The 22,908-nt window shown below is 38.3% G+C and overlaps 1 protein-coding gene across 18 annotated transcripts in view; it reads right to left on the bottom strand.

The window, feature by feature from the left end:
• The window catches only part of CEP112 (centrosomal protein 112), a 422,023-nt gene that overhangs the window by 369,699 nt on the left and 29,416 nt on the right, over positions 1-22,908 (bottom strand). For 12 of the 18 annotated variants that reach the window (XM_067714849.1, XM_067714863.1, XM_067714851.1 and 9 more), the window contains 2 exons: positions 12,005-12,095; positions 9,038-9,136 (listed from right to left, as the gene is read on the bottom strand). The exons of 1 other annotated variant lie outside the window; for it this stretch is intronic. In XM_067714849.1, the coding sequence (XP_067570950.1) occupies positions 9,038-9,136; positions 12,005-12,095 (190 nt within the window). The remainder of the gene's footprint in view (positions 1-9,037; positions 9,137-12,004; positions 12,096-22,908) is intronic. 5 more of the 18 variants (XM_067714859.1, XM_067714858.1, XM_067714866.1 and 2 more) reach the window with 2 other exon arrangements.

Here is a 22,908-nt window from a genome sequence, read left to right on the forward strand (position 1 = left end):
GGCAACATGGGTTCGTGCCCCGGTCCGGGAAGATCCAACGTGCCACGGAGTGGCTACGCCCATGAGCCATGGCCACTGAGCCTGCGCGTCCGGAGCCTGTGCTCCGCGACAGGAGAGGCCACAACAGTGAGAGGCTCACGTACCGTTAACAAAAAAAAAAAAAAAAAAATATTTAATATAGGATAGATAAACAACAGGGTCCTACTGTATAGCACAGGGAACTATATTCAGTATCCTTTAATAAACCACAATGGAAAAGAATATGAAAAAGAATATATATATGTATAACTGAGTCACTTTGCTGTATAGCAGAAATTAACACAACATTGTAAATCAACTATACTTCAATAAAATTCAAAAAAAAAATTTTAAGCCTCTATAGCGACAGATAGGATCTGAAGAATAACTATATTTCTGCACCTAGATTAGAAGAAATTTACAAAATAATTTCTTTCACCTACAGGCTGGTTCCCATAAAGTAATGGCAACTGCCTGAATTTAAATTTCTCTCCCCATCCTCCAAAAATCCATACAGACGAACAAAGAGAGCATTTATTTTTATTAATACCCATCACCCATGCCTACATCACAACAAGGAGAAAGAGATTACAAAAAATTCAAATAACATATAAGTGGCCAAAGAAAGATCACAAATCAGCAGAATTAGATCCTAAGCCAAACCTGAGTGATAACATGGAAAAAAAGCAAGTCCTGAGGGTCCTACTAGTGGTGGGACATAAATGTCATCCAATATTCACCTGTAGAAGGAAAGTGGCTTAAGTGGGTCAGACAAAAAGCCTGAGAGATGAGAGTGCTGGAGACAGAGGAGTCAAAGAGGGTCACAGGGTGTGGGCCAGAGAAGGCGGTCTTAGGAAGCGAGCACTTCTGCAGTAGAGAGGGCCCTGGAAGGAAGGCTGTCCGTGAGGAAAAAAGAAAAAGGGGCTACGGAAAAGGGCCCTACGGAAACAAGAAGAAATCAAGGAATCTGAAGACAGGCCAAAATGACAGCCACAGAAGGCACCATCTACTAAAGGTATTGCAGTTCAGTGGAGCAGGAGAAGGGAGCCTCCCTGAACTAAGAAATAAATAAAGTACGCTACCCAAGCCACCACTCTCATACGCTCGCTGGCTATTGCTTGTTCAGAAAAACCTAACAGAAATAATCATGAACAGAAAAAAGAATCCGATGTCCATAAAAGCTTACTATAAAAAAATAGAACATCAAAATCAAAACCTGTCAGCAGAAGGAATCACTTTTTTAAAAATCCATGAAACAGAAGAAAACTGTCATACAGCCCCCCTTTTGCCTCCCCTGTCTGCAGTGCTCTGATTCATCAGGCTTTTTGGACAGCCCACTTAAGGTAGGCCACTCTCCTGCAGGTCAATATTTGATGATATTTACATTCCACAACCACTAGAACAATATATATTCAAGTACAACTTTTAAATACTTTCAGGAAGTTCATAAAGAACACAACAGATAAAGACAAAAAACAGAAAGATGTTAAGTAGAGGCTGACCAAATAAGAGCTTGGCAAAGCTGCCGGATGCCAATATGTAAAAGTCAGCTGCATTTCTATAAATTAGCAAAAATCATCTAGGAAAAAAGACGATTTTACAAAGACATAATTTATAATCATAAAACAATATATAACTCCTAAAAGTAAATCTAAGAAAACATTCATAAACCCTTTATGGAGAAAATAATTTAGCTTTTTCTGAAAGACATTAAGACTGAAATAAAAAGAGTGTGAAACCATGTTTTTGGATAGCCTCAATATCATAAAAATGTCAATTCCCCTTAACTAGATCTAGTGACTAAATTTATCCAAACCAAAATCTCAATAGGGTTTTTGGAAAATTTAATAAGCTCATTATAAAATGTATATAAATAAATAAAGGGACAAGGATAGCCAAGACGTGCCTGAAGGAAAAAAACAAGGTGGGTTGCCTTACAAGACATAATAAAACTATAGTAATGAAAATAACTCAAAGGAACTAACTGGAAAGTACCAGAAACTCAAATATATGTAAGAATATGATTCATGAAAGATATAGCACTGCAAATTATTGAGAAAATAAGGATGTGTTCAATAAGAGGAAGAAAATAAGAGCAGATCCCTTCCTCACACCCTGTATAATAAATTCCCAAAGGATTAAATACTTATAATTAAAAGCAGAACTATAAAAACTTTCAGAAGGCAACTGAGAAGAATGACTTCATGGCCTTGGAGTAGAGAAAATTTCTTTAAACAACACATTAAAAAAGCATAAACAAAAAAGAAATAATAAATTTGACCACTTTAAGTAAGAACTTCTCTCTAAAAAAAATGTTATAAATAAATTGAAAAGGCAAGCCGTAAACTGGATGGAGATATTTGCACAAATAATTAGTCTACACAATGTGTAAAGAAGTTCTTTTAAAATAAAAGAAAGAACAACAGCCCATTTGAAAAAAAAAAATGGGAAAAACTTGAGACACATTTCACTGATGAGGAAATCTGAATAACATAAACATGAAAATATGCTCAATCTGTTGAGAAATATGAAAAATGTAAAGTAATACCACAAAGAGATGGTGTTTTACAGCCACTAGATTGGCATACATTAAAAATTTGACAATAAAAGTGTTCCAGATGTGGAGCACTACTGTTGGGTGTATGAATTAGTGCATTTACTTTGGGAAACATTTATTAAGTAAAGATAATAGTAAAATCTACTTAAATATCATACCAGAGAAAGATGCATAGTCTTTAGTAAATAACACTGTACTATACATATACACAACTTTTTGAAAAACAGAGGCAGCAAATTTCCAGCAGGTAGCAAAGTACACTCAATAAATATTTATTGTCTGAAGGTATATATACGAAAAGTAAGTAACCATTCTCTATTTTTGGAATGGAGAAAACCAGCATAGAAAGTAAGTCCTTCAAAGACACATGCATATAAAACCCTAATTCATAAAGCAGAATTAAATATAAGGGGGAAAATAAAGGAAGAGGGAAACAGAGAATTCCCAAAGATGCTCAAGCTCTAATTAAGCTTAAAATTTAAAACCAAAAGCCAAGAAAACCACCCGTGGCTTATTTTTACCCGGCTCTACATTTGTAAGCAGGGTACAAAATATTGGTTTAGCTAATTACAATGTAGCATCTCAAGTATGCAAAAGTAACTCCTATTTCATCCTCTTCATCTTTAAAAGCCGTTAAATACAGAAATTAAGGAGTCATCCTGTTATCATAAATTTCCTCTCTCAAGTTGACCAAAAAAAAAATCTATTATAATATTTAAAAGCAAGAATGAACACTGTAAACAAGTATAAATCTCCTGCTGTTGTTATTCATTTACAACACATTGTGTTTGTCTCATGCCCACTTCTAAAATGTAATGAGAACTATTCATAGCAGAGCATGTTCTTTAGTCTATCTGAGGGAAATAAGCAGTCTGTTTTCTGATTTTATAACAGCAGCCGACGTGCTTTGAAGTTAAATGTTCCCACTTTGTAACCCACAAGTACCATGGACTTGCAGGAATCTGTAGTCTTAACATTTACTGTCTTCATGCTCTTTTAGAAGACTTCTTGTTCTCTCATAACACCTCAAGAAAGAATACCACAGTAAGAAACGTCCAAAATGGAAGATAAAAAGAACTTATGTGAAATATTAAAGTCTAACAAAATATTATACAGAAAGCAAAGCCAAAAATAATTTAGTTCCAATAGCATGAATGAATCACGTGACAAAACATTTCTTGTTTGAAAAACAGAGTCATAATAATAAAATAAATAATAATTTAAACTAGACATAAATACAGATATCTGAAAGCTCTCTACTGAAAACTGGCTTTTAACATTTTATTTTGTTAAGTTTTTTAGCCTCATTTTTCGGTTACAAAGAGTTCTGTCAGTTTGTTTCTTGAAGAGATTATTCAGGACTTGGTCAAACTGACCTCCTTATAGACTAACTAATGTTGATCAAATAGAGATGCTCCAAGGTTCCAGAAATATAGAAAGACACTTTATCTGATATTTTAGCTGTCTTAGAGGAAAGGACATTCTCGGGCAATATATTACTAGCAGCACAACTAGAATAAGCGTTTTTAAGTCACAGCATCCGTCAGAAGAACTGCCAAAACTCTTTCTATAGCATAAAATAAATTCAGTCATCAATGTCAAATCAATTATGCTCCAAAATAATGTTTTTAAGTCAATATTTTAGAACTTGAAAAATGTTTTCCACAGAAAAAAATACTACAAATGAAGGTTCATTTGTTGGTTTACTCACGTTTCAACAAACATTTAATGAGCACAAATGAAATACAGATATAGACATCAATCACTGCCACAAGGAAAAGCAAATAAGCCAAAGGAACAGAATGGAAACACACATGTACTGTCACCTGATTTATGAGACGAGTAACACTGCAGCGCAGCAGGAAAAGAATCGTCTTTGCAATAAATGCGAGTGTCACCTGGATACTTATAAGGGACGAAAACAAATCTTAACTTCCTATCTTACAACATATACTACAATCGGCCCCAGATGGCATGTAAATCTAAATAGAAAGAGTGAAACAATAGAGTTGTTAGAAGAAAACATAGAACGTCGTCAGGAACTCAAGATAGTCAAAGACCTTAAACAGGACAGAAAAAGCATTTTTTCATGAGATGAAAATGTGAAGATGAACAGCATTAAAATTTAAAATTTCTGTTCATCAAAGACACCAGTAAGAGAATGAAGGAAAGCAACAAAGTGGAAGGAAATATTTACAATACTATATTCCAAAAGTAGTCATCCAGAACAGATACAAAGCTCTTACATATTCAGAAGAAAAAGGCAGACAACCCAACAGGAAAACTGGAAAAGTCTTCAGTAAGCACTTAACTCTGAGAGGCTACCCAAACTGTCAGTCAACATACTGAACGGCATCTAACTCTATCAGTCCTCAGGAAAATACATATTAAAAGCACACTTCCCAATGTCACTAACCACTGTCAAGAACGGCTAAGTTTTATAATTAAAAGAAAAACTGACTGACACCACCAAGTACGGAAGAGAAAGTAGAGGGGCAGGAACCGGCCCACGCCGCATCCCGATGACGGTGCATCCCGATGACGGTGCAGACCGGCAGTCACTTTACAAAACTGTTCGGCAGCATCTACCGTATCCATTAGCTTTGAGCTCCTTGGCTTCCAACTAGCGCACTTTATTTAGCCCAGGACTCCGAGGCTCGGCAGCGTGGGCGCTCCTCTCACCTGGACTCGCCCACGCGTCCACTCAGCCGGGGAGACAGCTATGCCCGGTGACTGAGCACAGTTCTGGACAGGCCCCGGCAGGGCGACCACAGGGAAGACAGCCAGGGGTCCCTCACTCCTTACAGGGGGTGCCCGGGGGCGTCTCCAGCTGCCGAGGGCTTGCAGGTGCCCCCCAGCCCTGGACAGGAAGTTCTCCCCCATGGGCTCTGCCCTCAGTGGGGCCGCCGGACTAGGGTAGGGGTGCTGTCCACCCTCGGGAGCTCCCCGCGGGATCGGGGGGCCTCACTCCCGCTGACCTCCCCCACTCCATCCTCCGTCGGGTCCCATTTTCTCCACTGCCTGTCCTGGGAGATCTCCTGCACAAATTCTGAAGAGACCTGACCTAAGGGCGTCACCGAAAGCGTCCCCACTGTTTGTTGGCTCCTGATGGGAGCGAGGCTCTCAGTCAGCACCTAGGTCCCGGGTGGGAACGGGTGGGGGGCTGGTGACCCGATGGAAGGCCTGGGAGAGCCGTCCCCTTCCGGGTCCCACAGCCGTGCTCATGAAAAAAGAAAAAAATTTTACATAAAGACAGTCATGCATGAAATATACGTTAACAAAGCAAGAAAGCTTCCCAAAAGCTAAAGGTTAAAAAGGTTAAAGAGTAATTTAAAAAATAATACAGGAGGAATTGTATTATTTAATTGCTAGCTTTACCAAGTAAATTCCTACTTGAATTATGCATTCCTAGGGAAAGTATTAACACACTCGTAAGAAAAGAAAGAATATAATTGGGGGAGAAATATATTTTTTCAACAATAACTAGAAAATTAAAAATCTAGAACATCTAATGAATCAGAAAGTAGGTGCTGACAGGCATGCCAGCAACATAAAACATGTGCCCTTAGTACAGAGCACAAAATTCACTAGCTATAAACTGATCATTCCGAGGAAGAAAGAAACAAAAGTGCATCGCACATTCCCATACAAAACTAAAATCAAAGCAAAATCGAAGCTTTTGAATACACTGGGTATTTAAATTATTCTACTGTGATCAAGAGATACAGTTCAACCTGATTAATGCAGATGCGTTATAAATATATAAAAACGCAAGACTTTCATATTTTACACTGTTAGTGCATTCTTTGAACAATAAAAATGTGAAACAAAACCCCAGGCAGTCCTAGTTTTAGGGCATTACCTCAAAATATTTTAGATGTTTTATCTTAATTTTTTATATGAATGAAAATTTTAATCCTCTGAACAGTTAAATAATTGTGAAAAGTACTCTATGTACTATGTGCTAAGAAGTGTACAGCAGAAGTCTCAAATGGCTAAGGGCAAAGGCAATTTTAAAAGGACAGCCCAGAATTTTATTTTTCACGTTGATACTGCTTTCTGGCAAACAGAATGGGTCCTTCTGAGGGACTTCCTGTGCTCCTCTCCCACACCAGTAACTCAGCACTCCCCTCCAGTGGCAGCTCCCCTACCCCTTCAAATGTGAAAACGGTCTTCTTATTGCCCTCTCACTATCAATTCTTTCTTCTCTTTCATTAGCATACTCCCCAAATGCCATGGAGATTCACACTGCTTTAAATCCTTCCGGGTCCCCTCCCCTCTAACTGTGGCCACTGCGCTGCCAGCCCCCTCACTCTGAAGTCTCTGAAGACTAGATCTGTCCCAGGCCCTGGATACAGCCACCACCTACAGCAGTGCGGCTGCAAAACAAGACGCCAGCCCTGGAGACTCACTCATGGAGCTGAAAACCTTGAACTCCCCAATTAATCTTACCGCCTCTCTTAACCCTACCAGTCTAGAATAACACGTTGAAATCCCTGAAATGCTTCCCCCATCAGACAATCAATTAACTGACAGAGACACAACCTTCCCATTTTCCTGCAACCAAACCTTCAGGCACCCTCCTACTCAGCCCACCAATCAGCCACTAAGCATTCTTTATTCTCTTTGAAATGTGTCTCTTTCCTATCCTTTCCGTCTTCACAGACATTACACCACCGTGGAGTCCACCGCAGACACCTAAAGGAGGGTTGGCTCCCTTTCTCCGTGTCTATGCACACCCACTGTGACCTTCTTAATACCACCTAGTCACATGTCCTAAAGCACTGCCTTCATTAAAGATTGGTATTTATATGGGATTTCCCTGGTGGTGCAGGGGTTAAGAATCCACCTGCCAATGCAGGGGACACGGGTTTGGGCCCTGGTCTGGGAAGATCCCACATGCTGCGGAGCAAGTAAGCCTGTGTGCCACAACAACTGAGCCTGTGCTCTAGAGCCCGCGAGCCACAACTACTGAGCCCACCTGCCACAACTACTGAAGCCCGTGAACCACAACTACTGAGCCCGTGTGCCACAACTACTGAAGCCCGTGCGCCTAGAGCCTGTGCTCCCAACAAGAGAAGCCACTGCAATGAGAAGCCTGCGCACCGCAATGAAGAGTAGACCCGCTCGCCGCAACTAGAGAAAGCCCGCGCGCAGCAACAAAGACCCAACACAGCCAAAAATAAATAAATAAATTTATTTTTAAAAAAGAACATTGTTAGTAGGAAGGGTTTTAGGTTTTTTTAAAAAACTAACAACACCTGATGTCAGTGAAGAAGTAAGAAATAGACAGTCCTATATACTTCTGGTTGGAGAACAAATTGGTATACACCTTCTGGAGGGCAATGTACCAAGACCTAACATAACCTAAGAAAGCAACCAAGTAGGTATAAAAGGACTCTTTTATGGAATTTTATTGCAGTATTACTTATATTAGCAATAAACTGGGAGCAACCTACATGCCCAAAAATGTCAGAATGTTTAAATAGGTTATGAACTATCTACTCAAAAGAAAAATTAGTGCTACCGTTAATATTCATGCTAATAGAACTATTATTAACTTATACCAAACTTAAAACAGCACATAATAAAATAGTAATTATAATATGACCCCAATTTTGTTTAAATCTTAATTTTATAAATACACACAGAAAAAAATGAGGGAAAGATATATTTAACAAAATGTTAATACAAATTTTATTCATCTGACTTTATGTGTTTTTCAAATTTTTCAAGTTACAAATTATTTTAATAATAAAGTGGGATTAAGAAAATTGATCAAATACCTTTTCACTTCCTGAAAGCATTTAAACAGCATATATGTAAAGTGGAATGTGGAGGGGGAAAAAAATTAATCTCACTACTGCCTAAAATTTAAAAGCTAAACTTCTCAGTTTAGTATTCAAAGCTCCAATGCAGCCCAACCTGATGGCACTGCCCTCTAACCATAACTGAGTCCCGGTCACGGCCACACCTTTCTTCACGCCTCTTTCTGCCTCTAGTTCCTGCCCCCTCCTCCCTACCCACCCAGAAACGTTCACAGCTGGCCTCTGAACATGAAAACCGCCGTCCACGATGGCGGCTCATCCTGAGGCCGCCGGGAGAATGTTTCTAACCCAGCTGACCTTGCTTCTCCAAGTCCTCCTCCTCTCTCCTCCGCCTCAGGATTCTACTTTCTAGATAACTCACTTTGGTTATATAGTTTGACCATACACTATCTTAAAGTTTATTTAACTGTTTCATGTGTATATCTCTTATTTCACCAACAAGAAAGTCAGCTTGTCGAGGGCAGGGACCATTCACGCTTCTTTGGAATGTTCTTTCTCTTTCCTGTTCCCCAAGTCCTTCCCAGTGCTCACACAGTACTAAATGTCTAACAGCCAGTAATAGTCATTGTTTAGAATTAAATTAGTGAAGATGTTTTCCAAATACAACATGATTCTGCCACATCAACATACATACATGAAACAAATACTTTTTTACCCCAAGATTCCAACTATTAAGGCGAGCTTCGATGTCACTGTCATCCAAAGAAAGAGCAGATTTCCTCGAATGAATTTCCTAAAGTACAAAAGAGAAAAAGAAAAGCAGGATGAAAAAAAAGACAGGATGGAGGGAAGAAACAAAAGTGGAAAGGAAGGAGGGAAAGAAGGGAGTGAGAGAAGGAAGGAAAGAAGGGCAGAGGGGAGGGAGGGAGGGAGGGAGGGAGAAAACAGGACAAAATATATGTCATTCAGAGTAATAAGAGTTTTGTGTGCCTTTTTTAGTAATGCTATACTACCCTCAGAGGAAAGGATTATGTTACAACGGAGTTAGTTCTCAATTCTAAGTAATGACTGTTTATTACAGCTGCTTAAGGCTATGAGAGGCCTTCACAATATATTCACACAGCAACTAGATTTCAGAAAAAAAAAATCAAAAGAATATTTTAAAAAATAATCCAGACCCTTCTCTTTAAGTTCTTTCACAAGAAGTTTTAATTGTGGTATACCACAGTAACTTTAAAGGGGGGTAAGGAAACACTTGAAAAAATGATTATTTACTCTCATTAAAATTAGTTAACAGGGCTTCCCTGGTGGCGCAGTGGTTGAGGGTCTGCCTGCTGATGCAGGGGACGCGGGTTCATACCCTGGTCCGGGAAGATTCCACATGCCGCAGAGCGGCTGGGCCCGTGAGCCATGGCCGCTGAGCCCGCGCGTCCGGAGCCTGTGCTCCGCAACGGGAGAGGCCACAACAGCGAGAGGCCCGCATACCGCAAAAAAGAAAAAAAAAAAAAAAATTAGTTAACAGGGAAGTTTGTATTGCTGTCCAAGAAGCTTTTTGTTCTTAAATTAATTCTCATTCATACACTGTACGTAAAGAGAAATAAGCTTTGGATTCACATCATGAAAACATAATTATTTATTATGAAAAAGTAATTCTTTACTTCTTAAAAAAATTAAGGGACTTCCCTGGTGGTGCAGTGATTAAGAATCTGCCTGCCAATGCAGGTGACATGGGTTCGAGCCCTGGTCCAGGAAGATCCCACATGTCGCGGAGCAACTAAGCCCGTACGCCACAACTACTGAGCCTGCGCTCTAGAGCCTGCGAGCCACAACTACTGAGCCTGTGCACCTAGAGCCCGTGCTCTGCAACAAGAGAAGCCACCACAATGAGAAGCCTGCGCACCGCAACGAAGAGTAGCCCCCGCTCACCGCAACTAGAGTAAGCCCGGGCGCAGCAACAAAGACCCAACACACAAAAATAAATAAGTAAAAATAAATAAATTTATAAAAAAATAAAATAAAATTCCATGCTCTTTTCCCTCCCATATAATTTATATTATAAACTTATCAAACCAGATTAAAATTATTAACTGAGGACAGCCAAAGATCTGTACCCAGGAATGGACAATGACCTGAAAGCCCTACAAACTTAGAAAGTAAGTCTGTGGAAAATAATAATGTACATCCTACAGTACAGCCAAAATATTTTATTTAAATTTAAATTCTTGGTATAGCATTTTCATGCTTTTAGAAAACCTCACTACTAACAAATAAATCTATTTATCTATGGTCATTTAAATTATCTTAAGTGATGAAAAATACATTAAAATGTTCTTCAGACACAGATGCAGAGAACAAACGTATGGACACCAAGGGGGGAAAGCCGCGGTGGGGTGGGGATGGTGGTGTGCTGAATTGGGCGATTGGGATTGACATGTATACACTGATGTGTATAAAACTGATGACTAATAAGAACCTGCTGTATAAAAAGATAAATAAAATAAAATTCAAAATTTGAAAGAAAAAACAATGTTCTTCATATTTTACTGAATCTCCAGATTTCTACTGAACAAAATGTTGGGTTTATTATATACACTATATTAAAATTCATTATTGCCTCTACTGTTGGTCCCTTGCTTTTTGAATGTGTGTGTATGTATGTGTGAATGAGAATGTCTTTTAAAATGCACCTCCCTTATTTATTTTGAGTAAATATAATGATTGATAATAAATTCACAAATATCTAAAATGTGCTGCTCTTTATATTAAGATATTTATGAAAGTTCCAAACTGGACCCCTCCATCACTGGAGAAAATGGAAGGAGTTATGTTCAGAGCAAATGTTCTGAAACAGTCGTGTTTCACATTCGACTTGCTTGTAACTAAAAGTCTCATCACCCAAGACAAGCTGAGCTATGCTGTAGGAAGCAGGCAGAGTCCTCTTTATCAACCTGACTGGAATGCTCATTAGCTCCATGGTCAAACCAAATCTATGTTAAGTAGTTACATGCAAGAGAAGTATTCATATTTCAAGATAGGAACAGTTCACCTTCATCAGGAAGGCAGTGTTCCCTACTTCACTACAAACTAATCCCAATTTCTTAAGTTTATGACCATTGTGCATCTAATCATTTTTAGACATATACTGAGTAAAAGGGGAAAAGTTAACTAAAAAACAAAACCTTTTCAAAGTTATTCTTCAATGCACAGGAAAAATGATAGACTGATTAACACGATGCCTCAGAATCTTTGAGAAAGCAGAAGGAATGCTATGGAACATACCAAATACACCACTTTCTTTGAAACCAGGATATTCACCAAAACCTTCAGACTTTATTGTTTGTAAGTAATCGTTGGAATTTAACAATATGAAACTAAAAATATGTGGAGATTTTTTTTTTTTTTTGCGGTACGCGGGCCTCTCACTGTTGTGGCCTCTCCCATCGCGGAGCACAGGCTCCGGACACACAGGCTCAGCGGCCATGGCTCACGGGCCCAGCCGCTCCGCGGCATGTGGGATCCTCCCGGACCAGGGCACAAACCCATGTCCCCTGCATCGGCAGGCGGACTCCCAACCACTGCGCCACCAGGAAAGCCCTATGTGGAGATATATTAAAACAAGAAGCAAACAAACAAAAAAAACAAAAGTAGAATCTGATCTTACATAACTCCTTGGGGTAATAATCTGTCCATCATCTCTGTAGGTTGGACTCATAGACTGTGATCTGGTTTGGAGCTTTGCAATGCATTGTTCCCTATTGAGAGACCAAAACAGTCACAGTCAGAATTGGGGGAATTCAGAGGACACAGGGGTATTCAAATCTAGGACTGCAATATTCTTTTCCTTTTGGAAATGAGATGACTGTTTATATTAACAATGACGTTTCAATAGCAAAGAAAAAAGAAATACGAATAATAACCACTTGTATTTATTAAACTATAAGTAAAATGTCACCTAAATGCCACATGCTTGCTTACAAACAAATGCTCTTATTAAGTGGGACTATAATAAACCACATGCATTTCCCCTTTTCCTACGTGTAGGAAGAGAAAAACTGAAGCATACAGTCTCAGAGAAGATAATTGTTTTCAAAGGTTAGCAAGTTTTGTTGGATTCATGTTTCACATCATGATGAAGTCTTAAAATATATAAAATAACAAAACTTTCACATAGCTGAAAGTCTGAATTAATCTGAAGCCATCTCAGAAACCACAGATAAATCAAAGTCCTAAATTTAAAAATATGCCATGTTAATTTAGGTAAAACATAAGTAGAGCATAAACAGGAAAATAGTTTAAGCTTCCAGATGAATTAGAACAAAAAGATTTTTCTCCAATATAAAATATAGTACAAAAGGTGCCATTCTCAATACTCTACTTTAGCCTAGAGTCTCCCATATATTTTTTCTTTTTTAAAAAAGAGCTCTATTGAGGCACAATTGACATACAAAGAACTGAACATATTTACTGTGTGCAATTTGATGAGGTTGAACATACGCAAACACCTGTGATACCATCACCACAATCAAGGTAACAGACATATCCAATACTTCCCAGAGTTTCCCTGTGACCCTTTGTTTTTGTTTTGTTGTAAGAACACTTAATATGAGGTCTATCCTTTTAACAAATTTGAAGAGCACAATACTACATTGTTATCTAGGCACTATGCTGAAGATATGGAAACAACCCAAATATCCATTAACAGAGAAATGGACAGAGCAGAAGTGGTAGACACATACGATGAGATTGTTAACTCTTTAACTGGATTATGTGGATGGCACCTGGTGCAATCATCTTCCTGTACTGCCATATTTTTATACTACCAAGGATAATGGATAAATTACTTTATCCATTACCCTAGGGAATCTAGTTTCCTAAGAAAATATTTGACTTCCCTTCATGTCCACTTCTCTCCCATATATTTCTATTCGAGATACTTCAATGGAAGTTCCATGATTACAAATATCTATTCTCTGAATGGTTACTTCAAGAGACACAAAACGAAAACTAACCACTATTTAATGAATTAAAGCCACTGACTTTCAACCACTAGCCATATCAGGATTTCCTTCACAAGTTGTGGGTCATACTAAGTATTCTCAAAAGACGGAACAGTAGTTCAAAAAGACAAGATTAAAATTAATGTGTTTTTTGGTAGTTAACACTGACAGAATAACATTCCTTAGACTAGTTACCACGTAATTGAGAATGTCTGAAAAAGTTGTTTTAAAGAGAGCTGTAGCTTTTTTTAATACCCCTACTCAGTAGTCCAGATATCCAAATACTTAAAAATAAATGAGAAAAGGAGATAAAGTAATATTTTGAGAATAATCTCATCAGCCAGTGTGCTTGAGCTGATATAAAGCATTTAAAACTTAGTATGTGGGAAGAGACACCCTGATATACCATACTAAGTAGTGGCCTGTTCTTCTTTAAGAATAGATTAAACAATCATAAAAAGAGCGATACTTAAAAATTGAAAAATGCTTAAATATTAAAAGTAATTCTTCTCATAGAAAATATTAATAAAAAGAGGACTGAAACATTTATCTACTTATTACACAGGGTGCATACATGAAACAACACATCCTTTTAAGTCACATGTAGCTGTCTTCTGTAACGATCCTACCTCTTTCCCTTCTTAGTAAATTTTCAAAATAAGTTATTGAATCTATGTCCTACCCTGCCATGTCCTCTCCAATCAACTACAGTCTGACTTCCACTCATCCTGAAAGTGCTGTAAGTAAAGTCAGCATTGATCTCCTAGGTGCTCAAGCAAATGAGCCGCGATCTGTCCTTACCCTGGCTGCTGGCACTAAGACATTAGGGGTGGTGCTTTAAAGGTGCCACATTTACTGGCTCCACAGAACCATTCTTTCCCGGTTCCTATCCGGTCCTTTAGAAATCTCCTTCACAGCTTTTTCACTAGCTTTTCTTTCTCTGCCCATCTCATACATGCTATAATCCCTGGGGTTCTGTGTCTAACCATATTTATTTTCCTTTTATGTGCTTTCCCTGGTCAATCCAATATACTATTAGTTTTTCAAATAATAAGGAGAAGCTCTGATTACCAATCTACATCTCCAGCCCAAACTGCTCTCTTGGCCTCCAACCCCATTGCAAATACAAACTGAATAGCCCTACCTCCAATTCAACATGCCCCAAACTAAATTCATTCTGTTTCCCCTGAAACATGCTCCAGTGCAGGCCAAGTAAAGCAGAGGCATTGCTGAAGTCAGCTTCTTGTGAAGGCAGTTGAGCCAACTAAAGAAGGAGGTCAGTATCATTGCTAAGATCCAGCTGGCACAAGAAGCATGGGGCATTAAGCACAGAAGTTTCATCTCTTGCCACTGATAATGACTCCAGCTGGAAACACAATTAACTGGAACTCTAAGGAGGCACAAAGACGGCTCAGATTCACAGTGATGGGGCTGGAGGTCAGGGTGAACAGGGAGACAGAGGGCAGGGGGCAAAGCTTAACCCTGTGTTATCCTTTAGGAAGAACAGCAGGCGCTGCCTGCCACAGAGAATAAATAGCAAGTCATGGTGCTTATGAAGACAGCCTACCGTTGGTACGGGGGACACGATGACAGCGAGGTCAGGACTACGGAGTTTGTGCCAATGAGGAGGAGGGACTGTGGCTCATTCACGTGTGGGTGCCAAGCTAGCCCAGAAAGCAGGGTCTCGGTGTATGAGTAAGATTCCCTGGCATGCCAGTGCCTCCTTCCTCCTCTGGAGGAGGAAAACTAGAGGAAATGTAAGTTTCCCCTTTCACTTTTTCCTAATGCTAAAATACTTCAACGACAATCCAGAAACATTCTCCCAGCGTCTTTGCTGATTCCAAATACTACAGAAACATAGACTTGTCACTATAAAAATAAAGAGATAAGTAATGAGACACATAATAAGCTTTAAAAGCCTAAACAAAGACTGACTGAATTTCTTCCTGCAAAAGAAACTTATACATATGGAAAATTTCTAAAATGTCTTTTTAATTTGTGTCCTCAATGTGATTCAAGTAGACATTTCAGATATAAAAAGGAAATAAACAATCTGTGATCATAAAAATGTGCTTAAAAATGAAAAACATGATTACCAAATTTTAAAACCACAATGTAAGAAGAGAATGGCAGATAAAATATAGCATAAAATCAAATCAGTGACTTAGAAAACTACTTCAAGAAATATTCTGAGAACACACAAAAAAATTAAGGGATGAATATAATAAATAAAAATGCAACAGATAAGGAAGATAAATTCAAAATCTCTCATATCAAAATAATATGAATTCCAGAAGGCATAAATAAAACAGAAACTGGGAAAATAATAATTAAAGAAATAGTAGTGACAATGCCAGTCAAGACTGCATTGGAGAAAAACCTAAAGGAACAACCTAGAACATCTCTTTTAGCTCGGACAAAAATGCAATGCCCAAAAAACCCCAAAAAATGTAATGCCATGCTATTGTCAAAAAGACCACAAATAAATGTTGGTGAGGATGTGGAAAAAAGAAAACCTAGCACCCTGTTAGTGGGTATGTAAATTGGTGGAGCCACTATGGAGAACAGTAAGGATCGTCCTCAAAACACTAAAAATAGAACTACCATATGATCCAGCAATTCCACTCCTGGGTATACATGCAAAGAAAATGAAAACACTAATTCAAAAAGATACATGCACCCCAATGTTCACAGCAGCACTATTTACAATAGCCAGGACATGGAAGCAACCTAGGTGTCCATCAACAGATGAATGGACGAAGGTGTGGTACATATATACAATGGAATACTACTCAGCCATAAAAAGGAATAAAATTTTGCCCTTTGCAACAACATGGATGGACCTAAAATGTATTATGCTGAATGAAATAAGTTAGACACAGATAAGGCAAACACTGAATGTTATCATTTATGTGTGAAATCTAAAAAACAAAGCAAACAAATATAACAAAACAGAAACAGACTCACAAGCTAATTGTTACCAGTAGCGAGAGGGGTGGGGGGAGGGACAAGGTAGGAGGAGGGGATTAAGAGGTACAAACCACTATGTATAAAATAAATAAGATACAAGAATATATTGTACAGCACAGGGAATATAGCCAATATTTTATAATAACTTTAAATGGAATATAATCTATAAAAATACCGAATCACTAGTAGTATGCCTGAAACTAATATAATATCGTAAATCAACTATACTTTAATTTTAAAAAATGTAATGTCATAAAAAGGACAGGAACTGAAGGTCTGCCAGGCTCTGGTTTCAGAGACAGCTAGAAAGAGCAGGAAGTATGACTCTGGACAAGTAGGAGAGAATCAAAGTTCCTCTAAGTAGAAGGACAAAGTCAAACTCATCAAGAAACCAAAAGCAGGGATGGAGTTCCTTGTTCTTGAGAAGAAGCTGAAAATCAGTGCTGGTGACCACTTTGGAAAGCTCTGGCTTATAAGAAGCTTTGTGCCCTGGAAAGGCAAGGAACACAGACATGGCCTCAAAGCCAAGGAACTAGACTCGTCGTATGAAAGGGCAGAGTTCAAAGTGAAAAGAGGGGGCGCAGTGGTTAAGAATCCGCCTGCCAATGCAGGGGACACGGGTTTGATCCCTGGTCCGGGAAGATCCCACATGCCACGGAGCAACTAAGCCCGTGCGCCACAACTACTGAGCCCTCGTGCTACAACTACTGAAGCCCGCACGCCCTACAGCCCGTGCTCCGCAACAAGAGAAGCCACTGCAGTGAGAAGCCCGCGCACCGCAATGAAGAGTAACCCCTGCTCGCCGCAACTAGAGGGAGCCCGCGCACAGCAATCAAGACCCAATGCAACCAAAAATAATTTTTAAAAATTAAAAAAAAAAAGTGAAAAGAGGCATTTGGTTCCCCAAATTCCTATAAACAGGAGGCAGCCTGAGAAAACTACTCAGCTTAAAACAAATCATTGCTTCTGTTAAAAAGCAAAAAAAAAAAAAAAAAAGATAATTCAGAAGGAAAAGTCAAGAACCCAAAAGACAGAGCAGAGAACCATGAAGAACACTTCCAGGAAGCAGCACTAAGCCCTAATCAAGAAACTGGCAATCAGCACCTGCTAGATTTCAGAATTTCTATGGAACTGTCATTGGTTTGTGTCTCCCATTTTCCCTGTTTTTTAAATGGGAATTCTCCAGTCCCTCTCTCACCACTGGGGGGGTGGGGGGGAGGTAACTTACAACTTTAGTTCACAGGTGTTTACAATGGAAGAAGCCACACCAGGAAAGTCTCACCTACACCTAGATATGACTTTTATTAGGTTTACTGAAGTATAATTTATGTACCGTAAAGCCATACCCATTTAAAATGTAGAGTTCCGACAAATGCATATACCTGTGTAACCAGTACAATGAAGATACAGATTCTTTCCATCACACCCAGAAGTCCTCTTGGCCTCCCTGGCAAGCAATCTACTCCCTCCCACAAACCCAGGCAACCTGCATTTCGCAGAATCTCTTATATGTGGAAGCAAACAGAATGCACTTTTTATGTCTGGCTCCTCTCACTCAGGAAGAGATTTAGCCATGTTGTTGCATGTATCAAAGTTCATTTCTTTTTATTGATTAGAAGTATTCCATTATATGCATGAACCTTAATTTCCTTTTTGATTCATGTACTGATGGACACTTGTCTCCACATCTGGCTATTATGAATAAAGCTGCTACGGACATTCAAGAATTTATGTGGACATACATTTTCATTTCTCTTGACATGTAGGAATAGAATTGTGAGGTCATGTGGTAAATTATCTAAAACTTTGTAAGAAATTGTTAAACTGTTTTCCAAAGTGGTGGGGGCACTTTATATGCCCATTAATGCTGTATGAGACTTCCAGTTTCATCTCATTGTCACCATACTTGGTTTTCTGTCTTTATCATTTTAGCCATTCTAATGGGTGTATAGTGGTATCACAATTGTGCTTTATAATTTTCATTTCCCTGATAAAGGATGATGTTGTCCATCTTTTCATGTGTGTACATTAGCCATTTATTTATATATACACTTTGTGAAGTGTCTGTAAAATCTTTTGCACATTAATTGGGTTGTTGTCTACTTTTCCTTGAGTTGCACATACTCTAGACACAAATCATTTATCAGATATATGTATTTAGAATATTTTCTCTATATGCAAGGAGCACCATCTATTCATGATATAATACCCTTTGTATATTTTCTGGATACAATATGCTAATTAAGAATTTTAAAATCTATATTCATGCAGGAATATTGGTATGTAGTTTTACATTCTGGGAATGTCTGTCTTCTTTTGAAAACAAAGTAATACAGACTTAACAAAGTGAGTTGGGAAGCATTCCCTCTTTCTCTATTTCCTGAAAAAAATTCATGTAGGATGATATCATTTCTTCCATAAAAGCCTGATAGAATTCACCAAGGAAACCATCTGGGCTTACAGATTTCTTTATAGGAAGGTAGTTAATTATAAAATAAACTTCTTTGGTTAACTATAGGGATACTCAGATTCCCCATTTCTTCTTGTCTTTTAAGGAATTCTTCTATTTCATCCAAATTTTCACTGATACAAAGTTGTTTATAATAGCCTCATTATACTTTTTTTTTTTTGGCCATAGCACGTGCTTGCAGGATCTTACTTCCCTGACCAGGGATCGAACCCGGGCCCCTAGCAGTGAAAGTGAGGAGTCGTAACCACTGGACCACGAGGGAATTCCCACCTCATCGTATTCTGAATGTCTGTGGGATCTGTGTGGAGCCTCCTCTTTCATTCATTCCTGACATTGCGAATTTGTGTTTTCTCTCCCATTTTATATTTTTAACTGTGGCAAAATACATGGAACATAAAATTTACCATCTTAACCACTTTTTTTTTTTTTTTCTTAACCACTTTTAAGTGTTCAGTTCAGTGGTTGGAAGTACAATCACAGTGTTGTGCTACCACCATCACCATCCATCTCTAGAGTTGTTCCATCTTCCCAAGACAGAAACACCTTACCTATTAAACAGTAACTTCCCTTTCTCCTCTCCCCTCAGCCCCTGGCAAACACCATTCTACTTTCTGCCTCTATGAATTTATACTTCATATAAGTGGAATCATACAGTATTTTTCATTCTGTGACTGGCTTATCTGCCTTAGCATAATACCTTCAAGGTTCACCCATGTTGTAACATGGGTCAGAATTTCCTTCCTTTTTAAGGCTCAAGAATATTCCATTGTATCATATGCCACATTTTTACGCATTCAGCCATTGACGGATACTTGGGGTGCTTCCATCTTTTGGCTACTGAAAATAATGATGCTATGTACAAGGCTATACAAGTATCTGTTTGGGTCCCTGTTTTCAATTATTTTGGATATATACATGGAAGTGGGATTTCTGTATGATATGGTAATTGTATTTTTAATTTTTTTGATGAGCTGCTGACGGTGTTCAACCACAGCTACACTATTTTACATTCCCACCAACAGCACAGAGGGGTCCAACTTCTCCACATCCTTGCCAAACACTTGTTTTGTTTGTTTGTTTTATAGTAGCCATCCTAATAGATGGCATCTCATTATGGTTTTGACTTGCATTTCCAGAATGATTACTGATCAATTTTTTGGAGAAATGTCTATTCAAGTCCTTTGCCCACTTTTTAATCAGGTTGTTTGTTATTGTTGTTGTTGAATTGTGGGGTTCTTCACATACTCTGGATATTAACCCTTTTTCAGGTAGGTGATTCGCAAATATTTTCTCCCATTCCATGGGTTGCCTTTTCACTCTGCTGATTGCGTCCTTTGATGCACTAAAGTTTTTAATTTTGACATGGTCCAATTTATCTACAGCTTTTTTTGGTTGCTGCTTGTGCTTTTGGTATCATATCCAATAAATCAATGCCAAATCCATCGTCATGAAGCTTTCCCCCGATATTTACCTTTAGGTATTTGATCCATTTTGCGTTAATTTTTTTGTTTTTGTTTTTGTTTTTTGCGTTACGCGGGCCTCTCACCATTGTGGGCTCTCCCGTTGCAGAGCACAGGCTCCGGACGCGCAGCCTCAGTGGCCATGGCTCACGGGCCCAGCCGCTCCGCGGCATGTGGGATCTTCCCGGACCGGGGCACGAACCTGCGTCCCCTGCATCGGCAGGCGGACTCTCAACCACCGAACCACCAGGGAAGCCCACTTAATTTTTATATATAGTAAAAAGTAAGAGTCCTACTTCATTCTTTTGCATGTGAATATCCAGTTTTGCCACGCCATTTGTTGAAAAGACTGTCCTTTTCCTATTGAATGGTCTTGGCACCCTTGTCAAAAATCATTTGACCATATATGCAAGGGCTTATCTCTGGGCTCTCTATTCTAATCTATTAGTCTATATGTCTGTCTTTATGCCAGTACCAGACTTTTTTACTAATTTATCCAATCATTAATTTGTTCATTCATTCATATTCATTTAACAAATAACTGAGTTATTAACTGTGCTCCATGGTACAGTGACAGGCCTTAGGAATATAATTGTGAGCAAGACAGTCTCTCTCCTCAAGGAGCTTTGTGAATAGGAACCACAGACTGATATCAGAGCAGACGACACCCCTTCTATAGTTTGTTAAAGATCATTCCCAACAGTCTTTGCATCATCTTCATAAAACATGAAGTCATAAGGAAAAAAAAAACGCTTTATTGATTGCTACATACAGGTACCTAAGTACCGTGGCCTCTATATCATTAACACTGACAAATTGTGGTGCCTCGCTTACCAAATTTGGTCAATGTATTATGTGTTAACGGGCACACTCACATTTACAGTGCTGTCTGTCCTTTGTATAGAGGTTGGTTTGGGTACATTTCCTCTTTGCTTCAACAAATACCGAGTACAAAGAACTACTAGAATCTCCAAAGGTGTGTGGACTTATATATATTTTTGGTGCTCTCTCCAAGTGAATTTAGCATCTCAGTATAGCCAAGCAAGAAACTTATTTAATTCAAAAACTGCTAGTTATTTTTTATTTAAAATGCAAAAAAAAAATATGTTCATTACAAAAGGTAAATAAAACTGGCAACAGATCTAGCTTCCCACATTTCCCAGCACAAACACCAAATGTGAAAGTGAACTGTAGGGTTGTGTACAGTTCTCTCTTTCCTTCATGTATCTTAGACTAGCATCAGCATTGACCGTCCTGCAAAATAGCCTTGTTTCCCAGAAACAGGAAGACTACTATACCTGGGTTGGGAAATCCATCCTTGCTATATCCAAAATATTTACATGGTTGTAACATTTCTGATGTTTTTTTTTCAACTCTAGCAATTTTATAGCCACTTTTTACCTCTTCTTCTTTCCACACCTCTAATCTCTATTATGAGGTGCTAGCTACTAGAAGGGAGGTAAGATTAAAACTGCACACTGGTGCAGAAAGCTCACTCTATCCTTTGAGGATAGCACGACACTGTTTAGATTACTGTGGCATTGTAGGAAGTTTTGAAATTAGAAAATGTTAGAATTCCAGTTTTGCTTTTCTTTTCCAAGACTGTTTCAGCTATTCAGTGTCACTTGAGATTCCATATGACTTTTAGGAAGTATTTTTCCTTTTCTGAAAAAAAAAGCCACTGGAATTTTGATAGGGATTGTATTGGGTTGGCCAAAACGTTCATTCGGGTTTCCCATGTTACCCAACCCAATATTATTCAATATATCACTTTGGGTTGTATTGTACATCTTAATAATATTAAGTCTTCCAATCCATGAACTCATGTCTTTCCATTTACTGGTGTCTTTTTAAATTCCTCTCAACAATATTTTGTAGTGTTTTTAGTGTACAAGTCCTTGGTTAAGTTTATTCCTAAGTATTTTATTCTTTTTGACACTGTTGTAAATGGAACTGTCTTCTTAATTTCCTTTTCAGATTGTTCACTGTTACTGTATAAAATTGTGACTGATTTTTATTTGTTGGTTTTGTATCCTGCTACTTTATTGAATTTGTTTATTAGTTCTAATAGTTTTTTGTGGAATATTTAGTTTTCTGTATGTAAGATTATATCATTTGTGAACAGAGATCATTTTTCTTCTCTTTTCAATTTCGATGACTTTTCTTTTTCTTGCCTCATTGCTCTGGTTAGGACTTCCAGTACTATGTTGAATAGAAGTGATGAGAGTGGGCATCCCTGTCTTACTACTGCTCTTAAAGGTAAAACTTTTGCTTTCACTCTTATGTATGCTGTTAGCTGTGGGCTTTTCATATACGGCCTTTATTCTTTTGAGGTAGTTTCCTTCTATTCATAGTCTGTCAAGTATTTTTATCATGAAAGAGTGTTAAATTTTGTCACATGCTTTTTCTGCATCAATTGAGATGATCACGTGTTTCTTTTCCATCATTCTGTTAATGTGGTGTACTATAATGATTGTTTCATTTGTCAAATTTTCCTTGCATTCCGTGAATATATCCCACTTTGTCATGGTGTATAATCCTTTTAATGTTCTGTTGAATTGTTTGCTAGTATTTTTTTCAGGGTTTTTCCATCAATATTCATCAGGAATATTGGTTTGTAGTTTTCTTGTAGTGTCTTTGTCTGGCTTTGGTATCACAGTAATGCTGG

This window comes from Pseudorca crassidens, chromosome 19 (genome assembly GCF_039906515.1).
Source record: "Pseudorca crassidens isolate mPseCra1 chromosome 19, mPseCra1.hap1, whole genome shotgun sequence".
In the NCBI taxonomy this organism is placed as follows: Eukaryota; Metazoa; Chordata; class Mammalia; order Artiodactyla; family Delphinidae; genus Pseudorca; species Pseudorca crassidens.